A 19,145-nucleotide genomic window follows, 5' to 3' on the forward strand; every position below is an offset into this window, starting at 1 on the left:
CATCGAGGGCGGCGGCGTAGTGGTCAAACGAGTAGGCCGGCCCCGTCACTCCGGCGTACTCAACCGGGCCAGGGAAGTGCTCCTTGCACAGAAGACCGAGGATGCCATTGACCTGGCATGTGTGACCACCTCCACTCGCCACAATCGTCCAGTTCCTGCCCAAGTGATTAAGAAAAATTCTTAGTTTCTATTTTGATTTTCAACATATCATATAAAGTAGTGATAACATCTAAAGTTACTTACTTTTCTCCCTCGGGTCGAATCAGCGGGCGTCTCTCACGAGGTATCGGTCGCTGAGGGAGGCTCGCGGGACCTCGCAAGTAGACACTCGACGAACTAGAGGAAGCGGAACCCCCTGCTGTCGCCTCCTCCTCGGCGTCCTCCTGCGCCTCCTCGGCGTCCTCCTACGCCTCCTCGGCGTCCTCCTGGGGCACCTGCTCCTCCTCCTCCTCCTCACGCGACGGGGCGGCAGGCGACGGCTCCCTCCTGCGGCTGCTGCTCCTCCTCCTCCCACCGCCCACCATCTTTTTGTAGTGTGCAAATGCTGAGATTCATGGGAATAATTCCTGAGTTGATCCACAGTATTTCAATAGATAGCAGTTTTGACTAGAACTTATATATGTAGCATTCGTATCACTCCATAGATGGGAGCGGATTGGAAAGGGGGTGAAAAAGAAAAGGATACCAACGAGCTGAGTCATGCATGCGCAGGATCAACATGGGAGCGGATTGGAAAGTGTCATGCGCAGGACGGTTTTGCACCTAGCCCATGTGACCATATATACGAAGAATGAAATGAGCACAAGGAATGGGAACCAAATTTTCCCTCCCATAAATAAGACACAATTATCTAACTATATGTTAATCATGTGTTAAGTCTATTCATATGATGGTATGTCATTCATATTGCCATAAGTCCATAACTCTGAAACCAAGAAATCCCATAGTAACATTATCTTCTTTCAGAAAGAAGAAACATTAACCAGGAGCAATAAACTACTTAGATCCATTTTCTGCAGCATAGATACTGCCAGGGGCATCTAAAGGTGTTACTGTTTTTCACGTTTTAAGGTGCTGCCAGTTATAGATTAGCACTAAGGTGTTACTGTTTTCATTGTTTTATTAGAGGTTGCGTGTTGGATCATCACTGGAGAAAGACAGCTCGCATTCGGGGTCTCTATCTTGAAGCTCTATTGAGACAAGACATTGCATTTTTTGACAAGGAAATGACCACTGGACAATTGGTTGAGAGTATGTCCAGAGATACAATACTTATCCAGGATGCAATTGGTGAAAAGGTTGACCCATGTAAACTGTAAACACATCATTGTCAGCTTGTGAATTGTGATGCTGGTTCATATTAACTTTACTAAAGCTACAAAGCACATAGGCAGCATATTTGTATCTAATGGTCTAACAGCATGGTATGGGGCAAAGCTGATTATTGATAAAGGATATGAAGGAGGTTAGGTTGTAAGTGTCTGGATGACATTCATGACAGGCGCAATGTAAGTCATCAATACTCATTGAACCTTGCTCTAAAATGTCATATGCATATATTTTCTTTCTTGATCAATTAATTCTTGTGCAAGGTGCATAGACACGATTCTATAATCCTCAACTACAATTTTCCAGTATTTTAAATTTGAATCCATTGATTACATACTAAACTAGCTAGCTTATAACTACTTAGTTGCTTATATACTAAACTAGCTAGCTACATTCGAGTGCAATTGTATGTGTGCAAATTTAACATCATAGTAAAAATAAATTGGCAGTGTAATTGTGCATAATAATATATACACACATGATATATATATCTGCATGTAAAATAATGCATCTAAGCTCATGCAAAAGTGTCAGTGATTGAATGTGCACTCTAGCTTAGCTTATAACAATTCAGTGTCTGAATGTATATATACATATGCAATGGCTAGCTTATAACAACAGTTATTTCATTCCAATCAGGTTGAAATCTCTAGCAAATTTATCCTTGTTTTCTAATGGAGAATGTACTAGATTTACCTGGTGCCGCCTTCGCCGCAGGCCGGGGCGTCGGCGAGAGCGCTGCCAAGCTCTTGGCCTCCTCCTCTCCTCCTCCTCTGTTTCTCCTCCTCCTCCGGCGGCGCTGGCGCGGGCGGGCGGGCACGCGGGCAGGGGCGGCGCTGGCGCGGGCGCGCGGGCAGCGGTGGCCCTGGCATGGGCGCGCGGGCAGGGGCGGCGCGGGCGGTGGCGGCTGCGGCGCTGGCGCGTGCGTGTGGTGTGTGCGGTGTGTGTGGGCCGGCTCAGCCGACGGGGTTAAATCCCCACTTTGCCGAGTGCCCTCGATCTGACACTTGGCAAAGGTTTTTAAATTTTTTTTTAAATTCTTTGCCGAGTGCAACCTGGCACTCGGCAAAGATGTTTTTTTTTTTAAAAAAATTCTTTGCCGAGTACCCCGATCTAGCACTCGGCAAAGTATTTTTGAATTTTTTAAAATTCTTTACCGAGTACCAACCGGGCTGGCACTCGGCAAAGAGGGGTTTTTAATTTTTTTTAAAAATCTTTGCCGAGTGTCTTCTCTTGACACTCGGCAAAGAGGCTCATTTGCCGAGTGTCATGTTTTGACACTCGGCAAACCATATTTTTTTTCACTTTTTATCTCCAAACTTTTTCTACAGTCCTCATACAATACCTGGTACTCCATGTTCTAATGTGACACATTTCTCGGACTTTTTCTATATTTCTTTAATTTATTTCATTTAATTGAATTTCCTTGGATAATTCAAATTATAACCGCTAGTCATTCGAATAATGAAAAAAAATAAATGGAAAAATGATATTCATGTTATTTATTATAATGTGAGGCCGTATCCAGAAACAGACCACCAATTTCGAACATCTTGTTCACGAAACATGACCACGAACTTGCGGTCGAGTTATTTTTAAATTCTATAAAAAGCAAACGAAGTCCGAAAATCATGAGACTTGTCAAGATATCATATGTGGAGGCTGTGATAAAAAATTGAGGAGGTTTCGCGCAAGTTTATCATGTACGTTGCTTACCACCTTGTCGGCCTCTTCACGAAATCATGAAACTTCTTTGGAGATTCTTCGGTTTGCAAGCATCATATGTGACAACTTGCGTGAAACCTTCTCAAATTTTTATCACAGCCTCCACATATGATATCATGACATCTTGACAAGTTTCATGATTTTCGGACTTCGTTTGCTTTTTATAGAATTTAAAAACAACTCGACCGCGAGTTCGTGGTCATGTTTCGTGAACAAGATGTTCGAAATTGGTGGTCTGGTCCTGGATACAGCCTCACATTATACTAAATAACATGAATATCATTTTTTCATTCATTTTTTCATTATTCGAATGACTAGCAGTTATAATTTGAATTATCCAAGAAAATTCAATTAAATGAAATAAATTAAAGAAATATAGAAAAAGTTTGAGAAATGTGCCAAATTGGAACATGGAGCACCAGGTATTGTATGAGAACTGCAAAAAAAAGTTTGGAGGTCAAAAGTGAAAAAAAATAGTTTGCCGAGTGTAAAAAAAGACACTCGGCAAATAACCGCTTTGCCGAGTGTCAAAAAAATTCCACTCGGCAAATCACCACTTTGCTGAGTATCAGAAGAAGACACTCGGCAAAGGGTTAACGGTGGCGGCCCTTTGCCGAGTGTCAGGAGAATAATACTCGGCAAAGCCAGTTTTGCCGAGTGTTATTGTTTGCCGAGTGCCGGGCACTCGGCAAACCACCTATTTGCCGAGTGTCAGTTATTTGCCGAGTGCTTTTATCTCTGGCACTCGGTAAACAACCTATTTGCCGAGTACCCAATAAAAAGCACTCGGCAAAATGTGAGACACTCGACGAAGAAGCCGTCTCCGGTAGTGGTTCAGAGTCTCTATCGGTCTATGTCTCCAAGGATGCCAGCAGAGAGCGCGTGTCCAGAGTGGACTATATATAGGACGGAGAGGAGAGATGGTGCAGGCAAAAGATAAGTAGGAACGTAGATGAAAGGAGCCTTTACGTTTTGTGGTTGGAGGAGCAGGGATTCCTCTATGAAGCTGATGCATATACGGAGACCACGTGTGCTTTGCTGGTGCTCATGGAGTCCTACTGTACTGGGGAACTATAAGGAGGTGAGAAGCAGGGATTCCTCTATGAAGCTGATGCATATATGGGGACCACATGTGCTTTGCTGGTGCTCATGGAGTCCTACTGTACTGGGGAACTACGAGGGCTACTTTGGTAGCAGCTTTCCCCATCGGGATCCCGCCGTTTTCCCGGGGCTGGAAACCCACGCGGTGATTTTCCACGCGCCGTGGCTCATGTCAATTTGGAAGCTCTCGACATGGGTGCCTCGGCCCCGCGGGAGCCAGGTTTTCCCGGGGAATCCTGCCTGGCCTCCTGACACGGGGCGTCATTCCCGTCTCTTTCCCTCGAGTCGACTCGACTTCTCCATCGCCGCCCCTCCGCCTCGCCTCGAGCCCTCGACTCTCCTCCTGAGGCCAGCTGCCCTTCGCTTCCAAACAACAGAATGGAAATTCTCCATGCGTGCATATCTCCCGTGTGGTTGGACGGGGATTCAGCTGTCCAAAAAAATCCCTCCCCTCCGATTACTTCCCTGGGTTAATTACCCTATGGCTGCCAAAGTAGCCCTAAGGAGGTGAGATTTGGACAAGGTGCCGGTGGATGATATTTAGGCCACGTTAGGCATTACTCTATTTCATTGGTGGAGTACCTTTTTTTTCTTCCTCCATGAGCAGCTTCATTGGTGGAGCAAAAACTGTTTTGAAAAAAAATGTTTAGTAAAACAACTTCTTATAGTAGATATGAAAGAGAAATTTTAGAGAAGCTAGTATTTTAAGCTCCATCCAGCACTCACCTCTTGTGAGAACAGGTTTTCAGGAATTTCACTGGATGAGGAGATGTGTTTATTTTATTCTGTTTGGTAAAAAAATAGCTTCAAATAGCTACCAGAACTGCTGGAAAAGTCGTGCCAAACCGGACCTTATAGTTAAGGTGCACTTTGGTCACTTGCTCTATATATAGAGTCGTGTTGTTGTATATTGATGACCTTTTCCCCTCTAGAAAGTTAATGAAAATACACTTGTGCTTTTTCTTAGATCACATCCACGAAAAATGAAATGAAAGGGAGAAAAAAGGGAGTATTACATATGGTGGAAGCAAGCCCTTTGACTTGACCTAGTCAAGTAACATCGATATTAACAGGATAGAGTAGCTAATAATCAAGCATCAACTTGCTCCTTGGTAGAAACCTTGATGTACTCCGCCGCCGATGCCTCGGTGCTCCCCTTGCACTCGTAGTAGAACGCGGCCATGGCGCAGGCTGCAAACAGCTGCACGGCGGACATCAAGATGCTGTAGAGAAACCCCAGGAGCAACCCTGCTGCCATGTTAGTAAGTTCGCATCTCTTGGCCAGGGTGTAGACAGGGGTCAAGGCAGTGGCAAGCACGCCAGTCACAGAAATAAAAAGCATGACCCGTCTGCGCTTCCCCTTCAACAGCCGCCACGCCCGCCCAAGAGCGCCAGCGCCATGACAACCGGGTTCGGCCACCGCCACGACGACGCTCATGGAGCAGAGGAAGGAGAAGTACACGAGGAAGACGAAGGGAACCAGGAGGAGCAGCGACCCCACAAAAAACAACCCCATGTATTTCTTGATCATGAGGAACATGACTAGCCCAATCATGGCAACAAGAAGCACGAAGTAGACGATCTCCAGTGCGTAGACGAAGGCGAGCGTAAGTACGGGGCCTTTCAGCTGCGTCTTGACCTTGCCAAGGAGCGAGCCAAAGGTGTGCAGCTCACCGGAGTATGTCGCGACGGCGGCAAACAGGAGGACGAGCCGGATGGCTGATCCGATGACGACGGAAGGCACAACCAAGGCTGCGCTGGTGAGCAAGAGAGCCCGGATGTCATCTTTGGTCTTTTGGATGAGTTGAAGAATGTCTTCTGGGCTACTGGTACTGGGATCGGTGCTGTTGAGCGCCTTTGTGTCGAGGTCAAGCTCCTCTCTGAGGGGCTGGACGGCGAGGTCGCCGCCGAGGAGGAGGAGACAGGTGGAGACGGCGATGATTGTAAACACCGCAGCGAAGAGTCTCCGGTTGTGGCTAGGGAGGAGCAGGCCTTCTTTCAGGAAATTGAAGAACGATGGGGTCGAGCTTGTTTGCACGGTTGCCATGGCTGAAGGCTGGAGCTAGCTACCTAGCTAGAGAGATGGACAAAGGTCGAATAGTAGAAGGTGATGAGAACAAATTTGGAGGAGTGTATCACAGATTCAGAGGTTATAAGCGCATGGTGGAGTAAAGGAACATGTTTGGACAAAGCAACCTAGAAAAATCTGCCGAATTAGCGGTCTACGATCCAGAGGCGATCTGATTTTTCTTCACGAAGATTCCAGGAAACTACCCCACGTACGAATAGACCTTTCCTTTTTTTTAAACATGCACTTAGACGCGTGTTTGATTGAAAGGAAAGAGATTGTCACTGTTACAAAGAGCTACTCCCCTCTACCAAAAAAAAAAAAATACAATTCTAGGTTTTGGATAAGTCATGCTTTTTTAAATTTTGACCAATTTTTTTAAGAAAAATATCAATATCTATGTCTCCGATTGTATTTACTATAAAAATATATTTCAATCAATTTAATGATTTTTATTTTGAATCATAAACATTTGTATTTTTTTATAGAGTTATTCAAACTTAAAATTGTTTCACTTATTAAGAAGTGAGAGAACGGAGGGAGTAGAAAGACCCACGCCAGAGGCGAGGGACAGTTGCCAACGCCAAGCAACACCCCAAGAGATGAACTTCCTAGGCCCTACAGCAGTACAGCTACAGAAATGCTCTATAGAATAATATATAGACTTTTCCCTGATCCAGTCATATAACTCATTGACTCATATAAGCGCGTTATGCAACATCCACCAATATTTCAGATTTCAGAAATAACGGCTACGCGTAATATCATATCAATGTGCTGACTGCTGACTCTTTCTCACAACGGCGACTTTTTCTATTCGACCGGCTAAATCCTGACCCGCTTGGTTATTACTCCCTCAGATCTAAACTATAAGTCGCTTTGATTTTTTTGTATATTTATTTTGCTATAAATCTAGACATATATTATATCTAAATACATAGCAAAATGGTTGTACCAAAAAAGTAAAAACGACTTATAATTTAAAACGGAGGAAGTAGTTAGCAATATGGCCCATGCAAATGGTTATTAGTTGCTCCTTCAGATTTCTAGCTAGCGTTTTCATTATTATAACATTTGGGTTTTTCTCCTTTGAAAATATATTTTATTTTTTGTTTGATTGTTTCGATTCACGCTCCAAGGATACTCATTGCATCTGTCACTACGAACTTTATATAGCTATTGTTGATCAATTTTTAGCTCAAAGCTAATATCGTGTCTCTTCCATCTTACCTACATTGTTCCCCTCATTTCTATGGCTGTGCAATTTCTATTGATCTTGGGGTGTTTGATCCTTGGGGTAAAGTTTAGTCCTTATCACATTAAATATTCAGAGACTAATTAGAAGAACTAGACATGGGCTAATTATAAAACTAATTGCAAAAGCCCTGAGCTAATTTGCGAGAAGAATCTATTAAGCCTAATTAATTCATCATTAGCAAATGTTTACAGTAACACCACGTTGTCAAATCATGGACTAATTAGACTTAATAGATTCGTCTCGTAAATTAGCCTCCATTTGCACAATTAGTTTTGTAATTAACCTATATTTAATACTTCTAATTGGTATCAAAGATTCGATGTGACAGTGCTAAACTTTAGCCCAAAGGAATTCAGTCTCCTTTTGGCGAGCTCCATTGCTAAATAATATCACTAACCAAAGCATTCATTGTCCCTATTCCAACTTTATAGTTTGGATCACCTTGTGCATTCTGTTGTGGGTCGTTGCTTTTTTCCCCCAAAAACATAATCGGATTCATCAGAATGCGGCAAGTCTGTTGAAGTCCCTACTACCTCAGACCTTTCCTGAGACCATAGTTGGCGAATACCTGGACAAGGGGTACCCCAACCCTGAGTATATTACAATATGTTAGACCCTAGAAGGGTCGAACAGTACACAACCCCATCTGTGCACCCAATCCTAAAAAGATTGCCTCTTCCTTGTTTGAGTGCTCCAGAGTGTTATCTTATTACTAGAATTGTTTAGGAGGCAAAGTAGTTGCTATTAGGGTCACTTTTTATTCTATTCACCTTGCCTAAGTGTTGTGATTTGTAGGAGTAATTTTTATGGGCTATTCACCACCCTTCTCTAGCATCTAGATCCTTACACCGATGGTTTTCATTGTCTCATCACCACTAGGTTAAGGCATGATCCTGTGTTGATCAATTGCTCATCATCGCCGGATTGCACCATTGACCGGTGTTGGCCAAATGCTCATCACCGCCAGATCATGATGTGAAACCACTATGATTAGACGATCATCAACACCTGATAAATCTAGGAACCAATGGTGATCATGGCATCATCACACCCAGATCAAGCAACAAACCGGTAGTGACAACCGATTACCACCGCCGGTTTCGAACCGGCGAGGATAACCATGGCTATCACCATTGACATTTCATTGTTGAGGGATAAAACTGGCGCTGATGGGGGGCTCTGAATCAGCCATGATGGCATTTCTGTAGTAGTGCAGGTTTTAGTTGGCCATTAGTTTTTAGGTTCCTAATTCAACTCCCTCTCTCTTAGGTATCACGGTCCATCAATTGGCGGACAACGGGCGGTACTAAGAGGCCGAGAGGAAGATGAGATTACGAGGTGAGAAGCACGAGACCTGATCTGCAAGATTCGGACGTGGAGAGGTTGCCGGAGATGGGGAGGCCGACAAGGTCAAATGACGGCGAATGGCAAGCGGTAGATGGAGGCTGAGAGGAAGATGAGACCACGATCTGTGAGAGGTGAGGATGACGAGAGAATATCTACAAGATCTGGCGATGGGGAGGCCGATGAGGCTAGAGGCAATGACAATGACAGGTGGCAGCAAGTGGCATGGCGAGAGAGGCGAGTGCGAGGAGGGGTTATATCCCCTCTCTTGGCTAATCGAGCCAGCTCTGTGCCTCCCGGATTTTCTGCTTCATCCAGCACCACCCCTATGAGAATGACTTTTCAAGAGTTTTACTTGAGGAGCTGTTTTATTTTATCCTATTTGGCAAAAAAAAAAAAACAGCTCCTAAAGCTGCTGAAAAAGCTATGCCGAGTAGAACCTTATAGCTAGTTAGGTTGCGCATTGATCACTTGCTCTCAATAGAGAATTGTGCTGTTGTATATTCCTGGACTTTACCCCACCAGAAAATTAATAAAACTGCACTTATTCTTTTTCTTACATCACATCCACGAAAAATGAAATGAAAGGGAGAAAAGAGGGAGTATTACTATTACATATGGTGGAACTGTGGAAGCAACCCCTTGACTACGACTTAGTGGCCAAGTACCATCGATATTGACAGGTTATATGCATAGTGCACATCAGGTTGATAGAGTAGCTAATTAATAATCAAACATCAATTTGCTCCTTGGTAGAAACCTTGACGTATCCCACGGTGCTCCCCTTGCACTCGTAGTAGAACGCGGTCATGGCGCAGGCTGCAAACAACTTCACGGCCGCTATCAAGATGATGTAAAGAAACCCCAGAAGCAACCCTGATGCCGTGTTACTAAGTGCGCACGTCTTGGCCAGATTGTAGACAGTCACAGGGGTCAAGGCAGCAGCGAAGCCGCTGAGCACACCAGTCACAGAAATCAAAAGCATGGCCCGTCTGCGCTTCCCCTTCACCAGCCGCCACGCCCGCCCAAGAGCGCCGGCGCCGTGGCAACCGGGCTCGGCCACTGCCACGACGACGCTCAGGGAGCAGACGAAGAAGAAGTACACGAGGAAGATGAACGGAGCGAGGAGCAGCAGACAGCCCACAAAGAACAACCCGAAGTATTTCAGGATCATGAGAGCCATGACCAGAGAAGACATGAAAATAAGAACCGCGACGTAGGCGATCTCCAGTGCGTAGACGAAGGCGAGCGTAAGCACGGGGCCTTTCAGCTGCGTCTTGACTTTGCCAAGGAGCGACCCGAAGGTGTGCAGCTCACCGGAGTATGTCGCGACGGCAGCAAAGAGGACGACGATCTCGATGACTGATCTGATGATGACGGTAAACACAAGACAGGCTACGCCGGTGAGATAGAGAGCCCGGGTGTCATCTTGGGTCTTTCGGCTGAGTTGAAGGAAGTCTGGGCTACTGGGATCGGTGCTGTTGAGCGCCTTTGTGTCGAGGTCAATCTCGACTGTGAGGGGCTGGACGGCGAGGTCGTCGCCGAGGAGGAGGAGACAGGTGGAGACGGCGATGATTGTAAAGACCGCAGCGAAGAGTCTCCGGTTCTGGCTAGGGAGGAGCAGGCCTTCTTTCAGGAAATTGAAGAACGATGGGGTCGAGCTTGTTTGCACGGTTGCCATGGCTGAAGGCTGGAGCTAGCTACTTAGCTAGAGAGATGGGCAAAGGTCGAATAGGAGAAGGTGATGAGAACAAATTTGGAGGAGTGTATCACAGATTCACAGGTTATAAGCGCATGGTGGAGTTAAGGAACATGTTTGGACAAAGCAACCTAGAAAAATCTGTCGAATTAGCGGTCTACGATCCAGAGGCGATCTGATTTTGCTTCATGAAGATTCCAGGAAACTACCCCACGAATAGTCCTTTCCTTTTTTTTTTAAACATGCACTTAGACGCGTATTTGATTAAAAGGAAAGAGATTGTCACTATTACAAAGAGCTACTCCCTCTACCAAAAAAAAAAAAACAATTCTAGGTTTTGGATAAGTCATGCTTTTTTTAAATTTTGACCATTTTTTAAAGAAAAATATCAATATCTATGTCTCCGATTGTATTTACTATAAAAATATATTTCATAATCAATTTAACGATTTTTATTTTGAATCATAAACATTTGTATTTTTTATAGAGTTATTCAAACTTAAAATTGTTTCACTTATTAAGAAGTGATAGAACGGAGGGAGTAGAAAGACCCACGCCAGAGGCGAGGGACAGTTGCCAACGCCAAGCAACACCCCAAGAGATGAACTTCCTAGGCCCTACAGCAGTACAGCTACAGAAATGCTCTATAGAATAATATATAGACTTTTCCCTGATCCAGTCATATAACTCATTGACTCATATAAGCGCGTTATGCAACATCCACCAATATTTCAGATTTCAGAAATAACGGCTACGCGTAATATCATATCAATGTGCTGACTGCTGACTCTTTCTCACAACGGCGACCTAAATCCTGACCCTCTTGGTTATTACTCCCTCCGTTCTAAACTATAAGTCGCTTTGACTTTTTTTTTTTGGTATATTCATTTTGCTATAAATCTAGACATATATTATATCTACATATATAGCAAAATGGCTATAACAAAAAAGTCAAAACGACTTATAATTTGAAACGGATGAAGTAGTTAGCAATATGGCCCACGCAAATGGTTATTAGTTGCTCCTTCAGATTTCTAGCTAGCGTTTTCATTATTATAACATTTGGGTTTTTTCTCCTTTGAAAATAGATTTTATTTTTTGTTTGATTGTTTCGATTCACGCTCCAAGGGTACTCATTTGCATCTGTCACTATGAACTTTATATAGCTATTGTTGATCAATTTTTAGCTCAAAGCTAATATCGTGTCTCTTCCATCCTACGTGCCTTTTTCCCCTCATTTCTATGTCTGTGCAATTTCTATTGATCTAGGGGTGTTTGGATCCTTGGGCTAAAGTTTAGTCCTTATCACATTAAATGTTCAGAGACTAATTAGAAGAACTAGATATGAGCTAATTATAAAACTTATTGCAAAAGCCTTGAGCTAATTTGTGAGAAGAATCTATTAAGCCTGATTAATCTATCATTGGCAAATGTTTACAGTAACACCACATTGTCAAATCATGGACTAATTAGACTTAAAGTAAAGTGCATAGCCGGCCCCTAAACTTGTTGGGCTGTGTCAAGCCGGTCCATGAACTCTCAAAACAACTACTTAAGTCCCTAATCTATGTTTTGGTTTCGTTTAAGTCCATAAATGGTACTAACCAAGTGTTGTTGTTGTTATATTTGCAGATGACCCCCTCAGATTGGTACAGAGTAAAATATCCCCATTCGCTCTCGCTCCTGCCCGCCGCCGCATCCTAGCCGCCGCCGCCGCCGTATCTCCTTCGGGTCGCTGCTGCTGCCAATCGCGAGGATGAGGCCGCCGTGGCGAGCCCGAGGATGAGGCTGCCGTGGCAAGCACGAGGCTGAGGCAGCCATGGCTGTAGCCGTCGCCATCGCCGTGGCTCAGGCCATCGCTGTCGCCATAGCTCAGGCCGCGTCCAGGAGGCACGCCGTCGGGTCCGCGTGCAGGAGGCCGCGTCCAGGAGGCATGCCGTCAGGGGCCGTGGCCAGGAGGCCATGTCCAGGAGGCGCGCCATCGGGGCCATGGCTGCTGCTTCCTGTACGGGCTGGTGAAGGAGCTGCCGCTGGATGTACAGGACAGGAGCAATTGCCGAGCACAAAAACTGAGTTAATGCTGCTGTAGCCCCTTCACCAGCTGTTGTATCTCATCCAGAAGCAATTGCTGCTGCTTTTCTTAGGAATTGGTTCATAGATGATACTTCTGTTGAAGTGTTTTGTTCTTCTGTATGTGAATTCTGTATGTGAATCATGTTTCACTAGGATGTAGTAATGGTACATGTAAGTGACCTCACAATTTGATGAATAAATTTTGGTTGAAATCTGTGTCAGTTGCCTGTGCAAAAAAATGACTGGCATCTCATAACACTGACAAAGCCACTTCACTGGCATTTCCTAACATTGACAAAAAAAAATCCAGCACTATTGTGGACTGAAAGAGATGGCATTTCACAACACTGACAAAAGGTGTAACATCCAGCAATTGTTTTGACAAAAGGTGCAACATCCAGCAAGGTAAAAAGGTCTAAACAAGCTAACAGTTAGCTGCTAAACAAGCTGTTGCAACATCCAGTAAAGGTCCAAACAAAAGGTGCAACATCTTTGCTAAATTTTCTACAGACTTCTTGGGCACTGCTCCGTGTCATTTAGGACTTGTTAGCTGCTGCTCCCTTTCTTGGCTTGGAGTTCTTTGCAGGTGCTTGATTTCCATCCTTGGAGCTTGTCCCTGCAGCATTCCTCTTCCTACCAGCAGGTGCCTTTCCATCCTTGATGTTAACTGGGTTTGATGCTTATAAGCCATGACATAACTGCATCTTACTGGTTTTGATGCTTACAAAATTCAGACTCCCAAAAGATGAATGAAACATTGCACTAATTAGAGCAGTGGTCTGGTGTTTCCTATTTACACACAAAAGATGACTTAGACAGTGCACTAATTAGACCATGTCTTGCTGATTGACTAAAGCAGTGCCATCTTCTCCCTTGTCTCCACCATCAGCAGCCAACTATTTCTTGTTTGCTCTAGCTCTGCCCCTCCTTGGTGTAGATGTGGATGCCTTTCTCTTATTTACTGTGGCTGCCTTGCCAGCCTTGGTGCAAGTGGTCAATGCAATAGGCCTTTGCACAGGTTGGTTTGTCATGATGAACTCATTATCTAGGAGTGGACCAACATTAGTAGAAATTGTTGATGTTTGAGTTTCTTGTACCACACAAATTATGTCAAATTAGATAATTAGTTGTAGCATGACATATTGTTTAGTGGTTGCAGCAAACATACATGTGATAGCATTTGACTGAGCAAGGTTGTACTGGCCTGTGTTTGAGGTCCACCTGGTATTTCTTGGTATATGGCTTGGTTGATAGGATCATTAGATTCCTCTAGTACTGGAATCGTAGAAGCATTTTGAGAATCCTGTTGTGCTGCTTGTCTGGTTGCAACTGTTCCTGTGTATTTGCAACCAGTGCTTTGGCTTCTGCAGAAGTAAATCCCATTTTCTTGAGCTTGCATCCAGCACTATTATGATTAGCCTCTATACAGTAACTGCAGTGGACTGTAACTCCATGCTTAGAAAATTTGGGCCCATTCTTGCCTTGAACTTCATGTGGTTGCTTCTTCCTAGATTTTGGAGGCCTGCCAACTTTTTTCTCATACAAAGGTGGCTGCCCTATGGACCATCAACCTTTTCCCACTGCCTCTGATCTCTGCAAGGCCATATGTTGAATCCATATGCAGTATTGAATGTCTGCACTGAGTAGCATGCTGGCAACACAGATTCAGGTTTTATCCTCTCTTGCCTCAAACAAGCAATAGCATGGCTACAAGGAACTCTAGTTAATTGCCACCTCCTGCAATCACATGTTTTTGAATTGATATCTACTATGTGGTTGTAATCCCTCACCTTTACTTGGAACACTCCTTGACCAGAAGGTATAGCAAAACACATATTTGCCCACTCTGCATTCTTTGACAGCTTCTTTCTTATTTTTGGACAGAAGGTTCCTTCCATTTGATTTGCTAATTCTTTCTGTTTGATGTAATGTCTTGTCATCAACTGAGTCCTGATCATCTCAAACATGCTAAGAATTGGAAGCTCTCTTGCATCTAAGATGTAATTGTTGAACACCTCACAATTGTTGTTCAATAATATGTCACATTTAGGAAATTCTGAGAAAAAAGCTCTAACCCAAGTATTGGGAGGCATCTTCTCAAGCCACTTGAAGGCAGCCTCATCCAATGCTTTCATTTTCTCCATGTTCATATTCCACTATTGCACAGAAGATGACCTTGCACATGACCATAGTTGATTCTTTAGCTCCTCACCCTTAAACTTCTCTTGGAAATTTGAGTAAAGATGCCTGACACAGAACCTATGTTCTGAGTCAGGGAATACCTGCTGCACAACTAGGATTAGGCCCTTTTGGTTATCAGTCATGATTGTCCATGGTTGGGTATTATCAATTTTTATATCATCTTTCAGAGTCTACAGAAACAACTTCCAAGATGCAAGAGATTCCACCTCAACAACTGCCAATGCTATTGGATATATGCAATCATTTGGATCCATGCCCACAGCTGTTAGTAGCTGCCCCCCATACTTGGCTTCGATGTGGCATCCATCTAGGCAAATAATGGGCCTGCAACCAGCCATGGAACCCCGCTTACATGCATCTAGTGACATGTAGCATGTACTAAATCTGCTCTCACAAATATTCAGATAAAATGTAGAGCCATGATTGCTTCTCCTCAATTCATGTCCATAATCCCATAACAAGTTGTACTGGTTCATCTCATCACCATGGATTGCTTTCATGATGAGCCTTCTAGCTCTTGCTAATTTACACCTGGAAGGTGTCAGGTTGAGGTCTTTTTGCACTGTCCTACCAAAGCTGTTGATGCTCATCTTATCATTTGCTCAAAATGAATCAATGTACTTAGTTGCAAGCCACTTGGAAGTGCATCTCTTCAGCACCCACTCTTTATGGCAATTGTGACCCCTATAGTATGTCTTCACTACAAATGATTTGACCCTGCTATCAAGTGAAGCATAGAGGTTCCATGGGCAGCCAGCAACACAATGGGCCCTTAATCTCCTCTGGTCATTTCTTGGCATCTTAATTTCCACTCTGTTCCTCACACTGTATTCTATTATCGCCTCCCTCAGCTTCTTTACTATTGGGAACACAAGACCAACAGAAAAACTTGGCTAGTTGACATCAGCTTCAGTCCAACATTTCATCCTAAGCCTATCTTCTCCCTCACCATCTGAACCAGGAAGGTCTAACTCTTCTTCTTCAGTGTCTTCATCATCAGGAACAGCTGCCACAACTATCTCCACCCCCTTCAGCTGGCTTCCTCTTGCATTTTTATTACTTTTCTTCTGATCCCAGTACACTAAATCCTCAAATAATTCTTCATCACCTTCCAAAACCTCATTATCACTATCTATGAAGTCCTCATCTTCAGATGTTCCCTGGCCTCCACTCTACCCAACTACTCCTTTATCCAGATCAGTATAAAACACAGGTAACTTCTCACCAGGTTTTGGGTCCTGATAATTAACCTTCCTTGGGCTCAAGACTTTAGGTAGTTCTGCCACTGGATTCAGCACTACGTCATCCCATGTATTGTCTTCAAATACATCTTGATCAAGATAAACTATCAAAGTCTTAAACATGTCCACCATATTGGCCATCACAATAGTATCACGGTTAGATTCTATCAGCCTTAGTCCATCAGCTATTGTCTTTTGAGGCAACAACGAGTAAAACTTGAACCTTTGGCTCATCTCATATCCTAACTGCTTGACAAAATCCTCAAACCACAGTGTTGACCATGCCTCAGTCTTAATCCCATCGAACCAGTTCACTTTCTCATCCACATAGCTTTTTAGTCCATCAGACCCAACAAACAACCCTCCATGGTGAAACTCAATACTGAACTCATCATTACCATTACCTACATTATGCGCAAAATTGAACTTTTGATCAGCAGAAGAGAAAATCTAGAAAAAATTCCCCAAATCAAGACTACACTAGCAACTACATGGTGGACGGCGCAGTTCGGTGCCTCACACCATGGAGATGGAGCAGAGCAGGTATCTATATGCATCAATGCATGCTTATTTAAATTTTCTATTTCTATTTCTATATGGAAAAGAAACATAGTACTACTGATCATCCGAGCTAACACGATGACAAGTACCAGACGTGTCATGTACGTATGTATATGTAATAAATAAATAACCACTGCCGAAGCTCTCGACGTTGGCCCTGCACCGCGCCAGGCGCACCCTGCTGACGCTCTCGACGTCAGCGCGGCGGCACTGCGCGGCGCGGAGCGCCCCCGCCCCTCAGGTGCGCATCACGGCAGCGGTCTAGGGTGACCCACCCACATAGACGTAGACATCCTATGAACCCATACACCAACAACAGATGAACCCTACAATCTACACAGCGGAGGTCAGCGATCAACTTACCGTACTCCGGCGCGGCCTCCCCTTTCTGCAGCAACTTAGCCACCATGGTTCACCAACTCGACGATGGAGTGGTCCACTACCGTATCCTATCTGCTGCAGCCTCCGCACGGTGGATCGCCGTCGTGGTCTCCGCTTCACCTCTGCTCGATCGCCCAAGGCCATCGCCGTCGACCTCGTCGACCACGGTGACGGAGAAAGGGAGGCGGGCGCACCTGAGTCGCGACTCGGGACGGGAGCGGCCCCAGGCCCTTCTAATGGCCCTCGCGTTTTATTGGGTTTTTTTTGAAGATTACAGCACGAGTTGGCTCCGGTTGTACTAAAACGAGACGATAGCAGTGATTAGGCACCCAAATGACCATTTTACAACTTTAGGGACCGGGATGACACAGTAGTGCAAGTTTAGGGACCGCTGGTGCACTTTACTCTTACTTAATAGATTCGTCTCGCAAATTAGTCTCCATCTGTATAATTAGTTTTGTAATTAGCCTACATTTAATACTGCTAATTGGTATCAAAGATTCAATGTGACAGTGATAAACTTTAGCCCAAAGGAATTCAGTCTCCTTTTGGCGAGCTCCATTGCTAAATAATATCACTAACCAAAGCATTCATTGTCCCTATTCCAGCTTTATAGTTTGGATCACCTTGTGCATTCTGTTGTGGGTCGTTGCTTTTTTCCCCCAAAACACAATCGGATTCATCACAATGCGGCAAGTCTCACTACTGGAAACAGAGACTTTGCCGAGTGCAAAATTCTTTGTCGAGTGTCAAAAATCGGGCACTCGGCAAAGAATTGCACTCGGCAAAAAAATGTACTCGACAAAGGACTTCTTTGCCGAGTGCCAGACTCTCGGCAAAAGCGCGGCACTCGGCATAGGATGACCCGCGTAACGGTGTTCGGCCACCTTCTTTGCCGAGTGCCCGCTGTTAGGCACTCGACAAAGTTTTTTTTTAAAAAAAATTCTTTGCCGAGTGTCCCAGATCTAGCACTCGGCAAAGATTTAATTTTTTTTAAAAAAAATTTCTTTGCCGAGTGTTCTAGATCTGGCACTCAGCAATTTTTTTTTTGAAAAATACTTTGCCGAGTGCCCCTGACACAGCACTCGGCAAAGATTTTTTTAAATTTTTTTTTTGAAAAATACTTTGCCGAGTGCCCCTAGCACGGCACTCAGCAAAGATTTAATTTTTTTTAAATGTCTTTGCCGAGTGCCCTATAAAGGCAGGCACTCGGCAAAGACGAAAATTTTAAAAAAAAATTAAAACCCTCTTTGCCGAGTGCCTTATTCGTGGCACTCGGCAAAGACCCCCTTTGCCGAGTGCCATGCCCCGGCACTCGGCAAAGTTTTTTTTTTTTGGCCTTCAAATTTTTTGTGCAGCCCTTTTAAAGCACCAGGAACTCCTGGTTAGAATTTGGGGATTTTTATGGCTTTTTGATATATTTAGTTACTTTATTTCATTTACTTGAATTTTTTTGGAAAATATAATTTTGAACTGCACGTGGTACGAATAATAGAATTTAATGATTCAAAAAATGATAGTCATGTTACTGAGTGTTGTGTGAGGCCGTATCCAGGAACGGACCCGAAATTTCGGACATCTTGTTCATGAAACATGACCGCGAACTTGCGTGCGAAGTGTTTTTAAATTCTATAAAAAGCAAACGAAGTTCGAAAATCATGAAACTTGTTGAGATGTCGTGATATCATATGTGGAGGCTATGATAAAAATTTCAGAAGATTTCGTGCACGTTGTCACGTACGATGCTTACAAAGCAGGACATCTCTACATGCCTTCACAGGGCACTCGGCAAAGACATTTAAAAAAAATAAATCTTTGCCGAGTGCCGTGCCAGGGGCACTCGGCAAAGTATTTTTCAAAAAAAAAAATCTTTGCCGAGTGCCGTGCCGGGGCACTCGGCAAAGTATTTTTCAAAAAAAAATTTGCCGAGTGCCAAATCTGGGACACTCGGCAAACAAATTTAAAAAAAAATAAATCTTTGCCGAGTGCCAGATCTAGGACACTCGGCAAAGAAATTTAAAAAAATAAAATCTTTGCTGAGTGCCTCCCTGATCCGGCACTCGGCAAAGGGCGGTTGTGGGACTTAACCAAATTCGGCCGGTCGGGCAGTCAAACAGACAGCCAGCCAGCCCCCGCGCCCACGCCCACGCTGCCCCCACCCCC

General features: G+C 44.2%; 1 protein-coding gene and 2 pseudogenes across 1 annotated transcript; all 3 read right to left on the reverse strand.

Moving 5' to 3' along the window:
* Nucleotides 1-4,964: 4,964 nt before the first annotated feature.
* LOC136524203 (uncharacterized) lies at nucleotides 4,965-10,561 on the reverse strand. Its single transcript, XM_066517656.1, has 2 exons — nucleotides 9,562-10,561; nucleotides 4,965-6,217 (listed from the first exon to the last, which is right to left on the reverse strand). Exons 1-2 carry the CDS (start codon nucleotides 10,504-10,506, stop codon nucleotides 5,246-5,248), a joined length of 1,917 nt encoding a protein of 638 aa, XP_066373753.1. The 5' UTR covers nucleotides 10,507-10,561; the 3' UTR covers nucleotides 4,965-5,245.
* A 3,305-nt stretch (nucleotides 10,562-13,866) lies between these two features.
* Nucleotides 13,867-14,537, reverse strand: LOC136524204 (uncharacterized; annotated as a pseudogene).
* A 216-nt stretch (nucleotides 14,538-14,753) lies between these two features.
* On the reverse strand, nucleotides 14,754-17,010 carry LOC136524205 (uncharacterized; annotated as a pseudogene).
* Between the last annotated feature and the right edge of the window lie 2,135 nt (nucleotides 17,011-19,145).

Source organism: Miscanthus floridulus, chromosome 18 (assembly GCF_019320115.1).
Source record: "Miscanthus floridulus cultivar M001 chromosome 18, ASM1932011v1, whole genome shotgun sequence".
In the NCBI taxonomy this organism is placed as follows: domain Eukaryota; kingdom Viridiplantae; phylum Streptophyta; class Magnoliopsida; order Poales; family Poaceae; genus Miscanthus; species Miscanthus floridulus.

Coding starts and splice junctions, on each gene's coding strand:
- LOC136524203 (XM_066517656.1), bottom strand. CDS start 10,506: ATGGCAACCGTGCAAACAAGCTCGACCCCATCGTTCTTCAATTTCCTG. Junction 6,218..9,561: donor CTACCAAGGAGCAAATTGAT/GTTTGATTATTA, acceptor CTAGGTAGCTAG/CTCCAGCCTTCAGCCATGGC.